The sequence below is a fragment of the Lissotriton vulgaris genome, chromosome 9 (assembly GCF_964263255.1).
Source record: "Lissotriton vulgaris chromosome 9, aLisVul1.2, whole genome shotgun sequence".
Lineage (NCBI taxonomy): Eukaryota > Metazoa > Chordata > Amphibia > Caudata > Salamandridae > Lissotriton > Lissotriton vulgaris.
In genome coordinates this window covers 987,885,387-987,898,400 of record NC_141697.1, presented here as the reverse complement: position 1 = coordinate 987,898,400, position 13,014 = coordinate 987,885,387, and the positions used below count along the sequence as shown (strand labels likewise).

Sequence of the window (13,014 nt, the reverse complement as noted above, 5' to 3'; positions counted from 1 at the left end):
AACAGGAGAAATGGGATGGTGGAAGCTGCCTCCTTACGAGAGCCCCATCACTTATTTTCTTTACAAATTAACAGCTGATGGAGAGGATGTCATAAATCCCATGTCCCCAAAAAATTATAAGTATTTCATGTATGGGCAACTCTAAACAGCTCCATGCTGTAAGCTGTGCCAGTCAATTACTTCTAGGAAAATAATCGAAGTAAGTGATTAGATGGGGTGCCAGTCAGAAATTTCTTTTCGTCCACATTTCAGGTCTGAAAACAGAAGGAAGGCAGAGCATCACCCTGGTTTCATTACAGTCAGAAAAGGAGGAGGCAAGGCTACCCCTCTCTCCATTTCATGCGCACTCTCAGTTGAACCACTGGCACGTGCAATCCAAAACAGTCCTAAAATGGCGATGTCATGGTCTGTCTATGCACCGGAGAAACCAGCAGCGATGCTGGCGTGACCAAATGCGCAATTAATAAGGGCTCCCTCTGAATCAGGAATTGAAAGAGGCCCTTTGATTTGCAATGAAATAGTGGCTTATTTACAAGCCCCTGTGCTGCTGGTACGTCACGTTTCCCCATATTAAATGTTGATGCCACTTTGCCACATGTGGTCAATAGTCCTGGTATGTGTAATTTATCCCCACCCTCATAAGACTAACCATCTACATTGTCGATAGGCTGTTACAAAATTAATCCTGTCCTTTTACTACCCACAAATAAGAATGATGCACATTTGCTAGGTCCCTCGATTAGTCCAGAGTGATCATAGGTTGTCTGAATGTATATATCTGTGCAATATTACCTCCGCTATTGTGATGGTCCACGAGCTATGAAATTCACACTTTGAATATGTTAGTAATCCAATACCCACCCTAGAAAATCTCTATAGTTGTTAGAAAAAGAAACACACATTATAGGCAGAAAGAGCAGAAAGAGGAGCAGAGGAAAAAAACACAAAGTCATTATTCATTTATTTCTTAACTGTATGAAAGTTATGGTGCTACTCTAACATAAGAAAGCTAACTACACCCGATGCTAACTTAAATAATGAAATGGCCAAAACTGTTTTGGAAACAGCCAGGTCTTGAAATAATTTGGAAAAATAAGAAAAATTAAACTGAATTTTTCTTCGGCCTGAATTCACGATGCTAAAAGTCGCAGTAAAATCATCCCACCTGTCTAAGTTCCCTGGGTTTGTAAAGAGATGTGGGGCCTGACGTGTGGCAGTCTCTATAGCAATATGTCTTTCCTAATGTGGCAGTCTCTTGTCAGCCTGTGCTATCTCAGAAGTTGCAGAGCCAATAGAAAGGAAGGAGGATCTGCGTGTTGCCAGCTTAAGGGGGAAGTCTCCCCTTTTCACACCCAAGATCTGCTTGCAAAATACATCATGTTTTATTTACTAGCAAAATGCAGCATGGAACCCACAGATGCACAGGCCAGATTGCCTCAATTTTTCCATGGATGACATGTTGGTGTGAGAATGGAACTGAGAAAGAGAAGTGTTCAATCTACATTACAAGTAAGTAAACAAAAAAGCTAACCCCATAAAATATACACCTTGGTTTCCATTTCTGACAATTCCTACCATCTGAGAACTTTGGTCTGCCTCTAACCCAAAACTTGACCAATCCATCCCCTTCCACCCTCTGCCTTGTCATTGCTTAAGTTTATGAATGCATTTAACTAAGTTGGATGTGTAATAGACAGGGCTCTGTGTTCGCCCTCATGTTAGCACCCAGAACCTGGGACTGAAACCAGAAAATTCCTGAAAACATCAATACATGGTCACCCTCTCAGTGGGCATATGTCTGAAATAAAATATGGCAGACGTCTTGACGGCATCGGCAATCCTTTGCTTCAGCAGATACAACGGAGAGACTCTTTCAACATTCTCAGCTGTAAATGTAAAATGTACATGTATTTATATAGCGCAAATCACCGACCCGGTATCTAAGCGCTTGCTTAGGGAACCCGTCCTGATATTCCCCTGTGAGATAACCCCAGCAGGGTATCCACAAGGTGAAAGCCAGGTATCCCGCCACGAGGGGCCGTTGTGGAGATTAAGCAAGCTATTGCCCAGAGTCGCAGAGTGTGAACCCATGAATCGAGTAGGCCCCGAAGCGAGAATTGTCAGTCCGTGGACATTTTCGGACTCAAGACCTGCCGAGCCGGGAATTGAACCCTGGTCCCGGGCTGACCTCTGCTTCCAGGTCTGCCTCCTCTAACCAGTGAGCCACACTTCTCCACTGAAGTATGAAGTGGAAAGTGGAATATGTTCAAATCCATCTATAAAGCTCCTCCATCTTTTAATTGCCCTGTTGTTTTTTCAAACCGCAGGGTCATGTCCTTTATTGAGAAGAGTGTGGCCCGCCTGGGACAGGAAGACAAGCTAGAACTGCTGGCCTTTGAGCTTGGCCGAAGCCACTACAGATACAACGCTCCCCCCAAATACTATGAGGTAAGTGAAGCAGAAAGCCCTTGCTCCCAGCACCTCCAGCCATCCTGACCTTGCCCTCTGTTTACCCTCTGACCTTCCTGACTCGATCCTCTTTCTGCATGATGCACCTGTTATTTGAAGGGTTGTATGAAAGAAGCACACGTGGCTAAACTGCACATGCCTCTACCACTCTGCCCCAACAACAAAGGGCATCTTCACGATGCATTCCTTTGCCACCTATGCCTTTTCCACGCAAGCCTGTACCACACAATGTTGTGGTAAAGGCATGATTGGTAAAGAGATATGCATGGTAAAGATCACACCCCAATCATGACTGCCCTGAGCCCTAAAACTCGCCTCATGCCCTAAAAACATTCCCGACCCAGCCCCCCTGCCCTAAAACTGCCCTGAGCCCTAAAAACTGACTCCCATGTCTTAAAAACTACCCTGACCCCAGACCCCCACCCTAAACGCTAAAATCAGAACCCCCCCCCTGAAAACGACCCCAACTCCCTCCACCCTAAAACCCGGCTCCCTGCCCTATGAACAACACCGACCCCTGTGAGCCCTATAAACTTCTCCCACCCCTAAAAACGACCCCCTCTGCTCAAAACCCGGCCCAGTCCCACTTACCAGACCGTGTCCTCTCCTGATCCTTCCTCTTCCTGTGCCCGCCCACCCGCGCATCTAGACCGCGCACTGCCTTAACCTTGCATATGCGGAGTTAAGACAAGCGTGATTTCGCTTGTGGAAAAAAGGCACTCATGGCTCAGCCGGCGTTATAAAGGCCATTTCCCTATATGAAGTGTTTGTTCCCAATGGGATGATGGCAAGGTGACACATGTAACTTACATTTACAATGGTTTCATTTTTATTCAATGGCAAGTTACAGAAAATGCTTCTGAGACAAGGTTAATTGACTTTCACAGCTACATTTGCAGCAAGTGTTTGAAAATCTTATTTGTTTTGATAATTTGAACAATATGTTCGAGTTTGTGATTTTATTTGTTATGACCATGGGCGAAAACCAATCAACTCTTCCATCATCTGACTTTTGTGTGTATGTGTAGATGGGTACGGGCCAAACTACCCCCTCCCCTACCCTCTGAGCTTTTGCAAGGTGTCATCACAGGTAGGTTGAGTTACATTATGCCCGGCTCTTGTGCACCAGTACAAGCCATCCTTCCAAGTGTTGCTACTACTCAGTAAGAGTGATGCTTGTTTACAAGACATCTATCCACGGGTCTGTCCTTGAGCTCCAAAAAATAAATATACAAATTATCTTTCTTCTTTTTTCAGGAAGGCTCTAAAGCCAGTATAATCAATAGAATGCACTGCATTAAGGGTCTCGTTAAGAGGTCCCTGCAGAGATACCAATGCCGCGGAGAGGGGTCTATGAGTATCTCCAGGGGAAAGAGTTACCAAAGATTACACATGGGGCTCTTAGGGTCCCATTCAAAATGAGTAATTACGTGGGGAATTGTTAATTCCAGACATCGCTTAATTTGTAATAAAATAATTCCCAGGGCCCTTGTCAAGGTGTTTGCAGCTTGCACCAGCCAAAGCACCTGCCAGCGCTGCCAATGGTATAACTAATACTTGTCACCCAAGTTTGTATTGCTTTACGCGTGGCAGGTCTCTATCATGTATATTGAATTATGAAAGAATGTTTGTGCTCATTAGTCAAACAGCCCCACCATGTGGTGGGCTGTCATAAGTGCTGGTCTTGACAATTAACCTCTTTAAACGGGGTAACCCAAATAAACCCTCCAACATCTGGGTAGATTCACAAAATTCAATAAAGATAATAATGCCTCAGGATAAATAACCACAATATACAATAGGTTGAAGAGATACTTCAATTATCCCTTCCTATACTAATTAATCGCAGGACAAATCTATACTTTGTTTCCATCAAAAATCAAAGGCAATTCCGAACAGTTACAAGTACTCATCTTTTGAAAAAAACTTTTTAGTGTTTATTTATAATTTTTCAAAATAAGTGTAGATATATATTCCTCTTTTTTCAAATATATATACAAACATATACATCACATCAACATATATATACAATATTTACATTTAAACAAACAGACAACGTGGTTTGTTTCCTTCTTTCTCGTCGCCCTATTTAATCAAAAAGGATGCTTCTAAAAATATTTTGCAACAAGCATTCCTTTAAACAGAAGATCACCCTACAAGAGGAATTAAGAGGTTTATTACTCCAACCTCTATTTTTTTGTAGTACTCCTACCTTATTTCATACGATTTTAATTTTTCGCGGGTATCTTCAAATTAACTGTCGACGTGTTTCAGCCCCATTGTTCTCGAGCCTCATCAGGACTAGGGCAGTTGAGCGCATACGTTTTGAAAGATCCACCAATTTTCTGCCGTTTCTCATCTACTCAAACGTCATCTATTTCTTTATTTTTATAAATCGAGGAGCCAGCTCGGGCGGAATATTAAGACCATCGCAGCCTCTCCACAGTAGTACGTTCCGCATATTGTGAGGCGCATCTATTTAAACACCCCCCCCCCTTACTGTCGCGCTCGTACAGCCATGTAATAAGCCGTAGCCATGCCGCATCCACAATGTCTTGACAATTAAGTCCCTATGCAAAGCAGCGGAAATCACTGGCTCATGTTACGCACTGCCCTGATGCCCTCGATAATTCCTAATTTTTCTGTGGGATTTCACCCATAGATTCCATCTGCTTTTGCACAGATGAGCTCAGTATTGATGGATCTGGTAATTCCGATTCAGCTGGAAATCCCCATTACTGTCCAAATCAGGATCACCTGGGGCCTCACCATGACTTCCTAAGTGTTTAATGCTTTCTGAGATTTGACATTCTTTGAAACTAGAGGGACCTCTAGGTAAATATGTCTCCATAACACATGAGCAGCATCTTCTTGTTTTCTTAGACTCAGTAGCAGCTGGCGTGTTGATAGAGTGGTGGGGATGGACGAGACAAATAAAAGAACATTTTAAAAACACTTACCTGCATCACTGCACCACGCCCCCTCTCTTCTGCAGGCATAGCGTTCCAGAGTGCACTGAGGCCAATCCTGATGCTGCTTTCATGCTGCTGAAAGCAGGGTCAAGATTGGCCTGAGCGCCAGTGATTTGCACTCCCAGTTAGACTGGGAGCCTGTGTCTGCTCTCTCCAAACCGGCAACGCACCTCGGGTTGGAGAGAACTTCAGTGCGCATGACGGTTTGGCCGGCCAGACATTCATGAGCACTGAATAGCAGTGCAGCCACTCCTCCACCAGCCTTTCATCACCCTGGCCCCGCGCCCAAGCCTGGGCTCCGAGAGAAAAATAAAAAAATAATAAACAAGGGTTTATTATCGTATTTTACATTTTTTTGGCTCCTGGCATGTGGGGCGACTCTACTCCACTATAGCGGAGGAACCACAGCTGCTTATACTGACCATTATTCCAGTGAGAAGAAGGGTTCTGCAGTGTGTACTGTATGATTGTGCCCATGCTGTACACAAAAAGCTGACTGCTGTTATTCATCAGGAAAATGGCAACTGCAATGATATGCTCTATGTGCATAGTACTGAGTTGGATTTCTCATCAAGATCGCTTTAGCCGCTACTCTTAATATGCAAGCCTAACTCCTCCGAACAGGCGTGAGCCTGTGTGAAAGAACTCAAGTTTTTAGGTAGTTTTTGAGTACCCAGTGACGCCACCATCTCAGGAGTTCTACCCATTCTGGATATTGGACAGAGGGTGCGGCCTCTGGCATATTAACCCCAGCTTTCCAGGGTCCATGAAGAAATCTCTGTTGTAGGCATAGCCTTTAAAATCTGTATACTCGCTGTAAGACCATTCATATTTTGAGCAACTAAGTGTCCCTTTGTCAGTAATATACAATAACTTAATGTGAATTCAATCCTTAGGGGATCAAAAAACCAAGTGATGAATGGAATGCTTGAATTAATCGCAGTCACTGATGATTGCTCAGGCTGCATTCCAATCCATTGTTTTTCGCCCACCATGATTCTTCAGTATGCAAATCAGTCTTGACCCTGTTCCTAATAGGAGTGGACCACCGAGATCTGTCAGGCCTGGTCCTCCCTGAACCGGAACAGAAGCAACCCATGACTAGTTTCATCCTTTTGTGGGCACATCGGCCAGGTATAGCTTGATTCCCCATGTTTGGGCATACCTGTCACACTTAGGGCATCAAAAAACAAAGTGATTGATGGAATGCTTAAATTAATCACAGCCACTGGTGATCACTCAGGCTGCATCCTAATCCATTGTTTTTCGCCCACCGTGCCACCTAAGTTTTGACCCAGCCATATGCAAATCAGCCATGACCTTGCTCCAATTGGAACTGTCCAGCCCAAACTGCCAGGTCAGGTCCTCCCTGAACCGGAACACAAGCAACCCTGGACTGGTTTCGCCTTTAGTATTAGCTCATCAGCCAGGTATAATTTGATTCCTTGAGTCCTGTGGCATTGGTGAACAGGACTCACGTTTAGGGCATCAAAGACCAAAGTGATGGATGGAATGTTTGAATTAATCTCAGCCTATGGCGATCGCTCGGGCCGCATCCCAATCCATCATTTTTTGCCCACCATGCCATCTCAGTTTTGACCCAGCCACATGCAAGTCAGCCTTGACCCTGCTCCATCGATTGCATAATATAGTCTGCATGATCCCCACATGGTCAGCAACACCTTTTATTGAAAACAATAAAATACTTGCTGTCTAGTTCAGTAATTTAAGATGCTTGCATAGCACATTGTTACTTATATTACTGTATTTTTTTTATTATTATTTTTTATTATGTTACAAAATACAATTTGACATATAACATATACCAGGTTTCGTGGACATTCGCATTAGGGCATGCTTCTTGAAGTGATGGCTTTGTTCGATTGTAGACGAGCATATGGTTTTTTGGTCTTCGCTTGTCCGCCCTACAAGCTTGCGCACATGTAACATTGAACATATGGGTCAATTGCTTTAGGTCGCGTTTCTAGTTGTAACATATAACATAACACAAAACAGATATGTGCTTGGCGGTTATTTTTGGAGACAGACCTCCGGCCTCTGGGGGCGGGTTTCCTGCTGGTGTAACGCCATTTCGTTGTTTTTGGTGGTTTGTATGGGTTTAGGAATTTGTCTAGTGTTGACCACATCCTTCTGTTAGGATTTCTCCAAGGTGTGTGTCTTAGCGCAGTGTTGTCCGCCCCTCTGAGATACATCACCCAGTTCAGCCACCCCTTGAACTTGGCTTTGGTAGAGTCTTTCCATTTGGCTAGCACTGTTTTGGCTGCTGTCATCAGGAGGAAGTCTAGAAGGTTTCTGTCTTGTTGTGAGGCTATGTCTGCTGTGATGTGCGCTGTGGTAATAGTGGCAAATTCCTGTTTTAGTGTGCAGCCTAGGGCCTTGTTAGTGAAGTCGAACACCTTCCCCCAGAATTTCCTGACCTTACTACAGTGAAAGATGAGGTGTGCGAGGTCTCCCTTATCTGAGCCGCAGTTCCAGCAGCAGTCGTTGTCTCTCCAGCCTATCGATCCTGGGCGAGCTGGTTTCCAGTATGCTTGGTGTAATAACCAAAATTTCGTCTGTGCTAGCACCGGGGATTTCATGTTTTTTGATGGGGCCTATCCGCGTTTCCCAGTAGCTTGTGTTCTTGGCGTTGAGTTTGGAGGAGACCGGGCGGAGGAGTGTGTACAAGTGTGAGACCTGCTGACCTGCCTTGTTTATGTTTTCCATGTACTGGAAGATTGAGGGTACATGCTTTGTTAATTTTGATTTTGTTATGGCTGTTTTGGTTGCTAGGAAATTGTGTAGTTCTATGTCTGGGATGGTGTGACGTTTTTACAGGCTGTTGAAGTTGTGGGGCAACCCTCCCTCTTCCAAATGAGCTGGATATGAGAATCCTAGCTTTCTCCACGGTTTTATATCGAAGGGCTTCCCCTTGTATTTGATCTTGGGGTTCACCCAGAGTGCTTCCCAGAGCGAGTTTTGGTGTGGGGGGGAAGGGGGGGGGGTGGTCAGAATTCTCTATTTTTGGATTTACCAGAGTATTTGGAATGAGAGTGAATATACTACAACATTACTAAGTGCAAACCAAGCTTGGAAGTACACTAATTGGCACAGTGTGGTAGTGACTCACTTTCATTAACAAAGTTTTAGGCAGGGAGTTGAAGAGATGAGTTTTGAGCTGCTTTCTTTTAGCTTTGGGAGATGAGTACTGAGTTTAAGAAGACTCATTTTTATTCGGGGCTTCCATTAGTAATTTGTCACTTGAAATACATTTTTAAATAACCTCAAACCTCAGTCTAATGCAGTGGCGTCACTAGGGTTGGTGTCACCCTCCCAGGACTGTACCTATGGAAGGTAAGTTGGTTCTTTTCTTAGGCATTGGCTCCCCTTTCCTATCGATACAGTGGCGAACCAGAGCACAAGCAGCTGTTCGCAGCAATTGTGTTTTTTTCCAGCAAATGTCTGATGCAAATGTACGCTCCGAAGGTCCGTTGTAGATTTTCTTTTCTAACTAGCTTAGAAATTAACTTTCTTGAGTCCTGTTAACATTTAAATGTTCTCATTGCCAGCGAGATGCCAAAACAAACAAAATGCCTTGAACAGCTAAACTCCATTCCAATCACAGAAGATTATTTCTTGGCTAGGTACATAATAAACAATTTTGCTGGTGAGGAAGCCAGGCTTGATGGTACAGCAGAGGGAAGCTTTCTACCCTGAACGGCTGATCTGCACTGGTTAGGCCAATAGAGCCCTCCAGAGGCCAGTTACCGAGACCGAATTTAAGAACAAGCGGGACTTCCCTTTCAGTTTCGGTGTTTGAAAACTCCTCAATGGGTGTTGCTTTAGGCATGGATTTATAGCCGCGCTGTGATGAATTGTTGAATAGCCGGGGAAACAACAAATAACAACTGCCTGCCCTAAGGTTTTTTATTTATTTATGCATTTTTATATAACGCAGACTTTACCCGAAGGTGTCAGAGCGCTTCACAAAAGGAACAGAAATGAAACATAATAAGAAACATTACAAAAGAACAGACTACAAAAGCATACGTTACGTTACATAAGGTAAAGTGACAATTGTGAGCAAACAAAATACATGAGGTAGTAAAAATTGTTAGCAACCAAAAATACATGAGGTAGTAAAGGTAATAGTGACAATTGTGAGCAAACAAAATACATGAGGTAGTAAAAATTGTGAGCAACCAAAAATACAAGAGGTAGTAAAAAGTGCACAAGAGGAAAAAGTGACAAGTGTGCAGTTACAAGAGAAAACAAAGTATAATTTGAGGTATAATACTGCAATAAGTATAATAACTCAGGCACAAGAACAAGCGTTACGTAGGCAAAGGTGGCACTTGTGCAAGTATCAAAGGTAAAAACATGTGAGAGGTAGCAAAGCGTGTGTTACAAGGGCAAAGTGGTGTGTGCATGTTACAAAAGGGCACCAAACACAAGTACATGGAAAATACTGCAAAAAGGCAGACACTCCAACCCCAGGAATACACTGGGAAGGCACTTCCATGGTCATGGAAAGTAGAATTTATCAGTAGTGGGAAGTCTTCCTCCAAATAACAAGAGGACGTGAATTACTTTTGGAGGTGCCTCTGGAGGAGGAGAAATTTGAGGTCCCTTTTGAAGGCCTGGGAGGAGGCGGTGGTCCGGAGCTGAGGCGGAAGGGAGTTCCAGATTCTCACTGCGTTGCCTGAAAAGGATTGGGCCATTGTTCTCTCCTTCTTGAAAGTGGGAGGTTCAAGCAGTAGATTCTCCGCATTGTGTGAAGGTCTAGAGCCTCCAGAGAGTTTCAGTTTATTAGCCAGGTATCGAGGAGAGGAGGAGTGCAAGGCTTTGTGGTGATACATGCGGTCTTGTAGATAGCTCTAGCCTCGAAGGGAAGCCAGCGGAGGGTGTATAACAACGGTGTGATGTGTTCGCTTCTTTTGGCCCCATAAATGAAGCGAGCTGCTGAATGGAAAACAGACTTAAGTGGGGACAGGTGAGATTTGGGGAGGCCAGTAATAAGAGAATTGCAGTAGTCTAGTCTGGAGAGGACCAGCGATTGCACCAGGGTTATAAGGTCCTGCACCGGGAAGAAGCGTCAAATTCCCCAAAGAAGGCGAAGTTGGTAACAAGCAGATTTTGCAATAGAATTGATGTGAGGAGTTAGATTGAGTTTTTTGTCTAGAATGACACCAAGGGATTTTGCGCTGTCGACAATGATGGGTTTATTGTTCAGTAGATTCATCTGATCCATCCATAATTGAACAGGGGGAGGAGAGAGTGAGGAGGAGAAGAGGAGGAATTCAGTTTTGGAGGGATTCAGAATCAGTTGATGAGTTGACATCCAGTTTTGGATGGAGTCAAGAGTAGAGCTTAGGAAGGAGAGATCATGAGTGGAGGCAACCTTGAGGTAGAGTTGAGTGTCGTCTGCATAGAGATGATAGTGAATCCCGGATTTGTTCAGGAGGTTTCCCAGTGGTTCTAAGTAGAGATTGAACAATGTGGGTGCAAGTATAGAGCCTTGAGGAACACCCTGACCTACCGCCACATGAGAAGAAAGGCTGTTCGCTATTTTGATCATTTGGGATCTGTCAGACAGGAAGGATGCAAACCATTTAAGCACAGTGCCCTCCATGCCCATTCTCTGTTTAAGGATATTGAGGAGGGTATTGTGATTGACAGTGTCTAAGGCTGCAGAAAGGTCAAGGAGAATTAGAAGACAGGACCCCCCCCAAATCGAGTATCCTCAGCGCGTCATCAACCACTTGCAGTAGGGCTGTTTCAGTGCTGCAGTTTTGGATGAAGCCGGACTGACAATTGTCAAGAAGATCATTGTCCTTGATATGACGAGAGAGTTGTTTTGCTACACATCTTTCTGTGATCTTCGCAAGAAAGGGAAGGTTAGTGATGGGGCGGAAGTTGTTGAGGTCCTTCGCATCAGCAGTGGGCTTTTTAAGCAGAGGGGTGACCTGCACAGTTTTGAAGGAGACAGGAAGGGAGCCTTGACAGAGGGAGAGGTTGATCAGAGTGGTCCAATAGGAAAGGGAATGAGTATAGAAGTCGATTCAATTCAATTCAATTCAATTCAATAATAACTTTATTCTGTAGTTTTACAAAAACACCATAAAAGTTCAGAAAAAAAACATTTACAAATTTATCAAAGAAGTTAAAAATCGTTAAGTATGCATTTGTTTAAAAAAAGAGCATGTTAAAAATAGCAAATACTTCTCAGTTCAATTTGTGCAAGTTTTTTGACATTTATAGTAACATACAGTTTTCCTGTTATCTTAGTTTCTTTCGTTTGTGCAAAATAGCAATGTTATTCGTACTCATAAATTCGTGCGATGACGTATACAAAATTTAAGGTAAAATACGATCGCTTTAGCATAGTTTTCATTTTCAAGGTACTGAAGTGCCAGATACGCTGGGCGACATTGACGAAAACCCCAGAATTTCAAAATAGGCAGTATCCAGCGTTTACGGGGTTTAATAAAATATTTGCAGAATAACATTGTATGTATCGTTGATTGTAAGGACACTAGATCGCAAGGGCACATAGGAAGTGTGGATGTCCTAACATTTTGCTTTGGAAATGCAATCAATAGATGAAACAGGTCAAATCTAAAGCGGGTGAGCAACATTTTTTCAAACTGTGTTAATTTAAAGTTCAAGTAGGGTTCAACGGTAAACGCAGTCTGGACTAGTAAGGAGTGTTGGACAGATGGTTTATGGACCTCGTATAGTAAACGTAGCTGGCGCAAATGTACAAGGCACTCCCTTTTTAGGTTCTTTTTTGGGATTTCTTTTATCAACAATGGATGATCAAAATACTTCCCATATCCTAGATCTGTAGGATATGGGAGTAAGTAGTGTGGCTCACTGGTTAGAGGCGGCAGACCCGAGAGCAGAGGACGGCCCGGGACCAGGGTTCGATTCCCGGTGCGGCAGGTTTCTGGACCAGGGTCAGCGGACTCGATAATTCTCTCGCCTCGGTGCCCACTCTGATCAGCGATCACACTCGGCAACTCTGGGCATTAGCTTGCCTCATCTTCACTAACGGCCCCACCAGACCGCCGGGGATGCCTGGTCTCACCCTGGAGATACCCATTAAGGGACCATCTCTCAGGGAAACCAGGAAGGGTTTCGCAGCGGTCGAAGCGCCTTGGGACCCTACGGGTAAGTAGTGCGCTATATAAATGCCTATACATTTACGTTAGTAGCGCTTTGACATAGGACAGCCATTTGATCTTCTTAGAGTAGTCCAATGTTAAAATGTCTTGAATGATCGCCCTAGTCAAGTGACATTGCTCGGTGACCCATATTCTGCGCCACAACATTATTGGCTGCAATTTTATAATGTCTGTGATGTAATCAATGCCCAACTCAGTATGGCAGGCGTAGGTGGAACAGGTTTTTGGTACCGCCAACAAATATCTCAGGAAAAAGTTCTCTATTCTTTGTATTGAGTCCACATTTGTAAAGCCCCAAATCCCCGCCCCATATGTTGCTGTACTTACACATTTTGAGTTATATATTTGCAATAATTCTTTAATTGGTCGCTGCCCCAATCTCTGTG

The 13,014-nt window shown here is 43.9% G+C and overlaps 1 protein-coding gene across 1 annotated transcript in view; it reads left to right on the top strand.

Annotated features, from left to right (window-relative positions):
• LOC147692684 (neuroglobin-like) overlaps window positions 1-13,014 on the top strand; it is a 226,784-nt gene that overhangs the window by 122,020 nt on the left and 91,750 nt on the right. Inside the window, exon 5 of the mRNA XM_086936821.1 lies at window positions 2,328-2,448. Within this exon, the coding sequence (XP_086792947.1) occupies window positions 2,328-2,448 (121 nt within the window). The remainder of the gene's footprint in view (window positions 1-2,327; window positions 2,449-13,014) is intronic.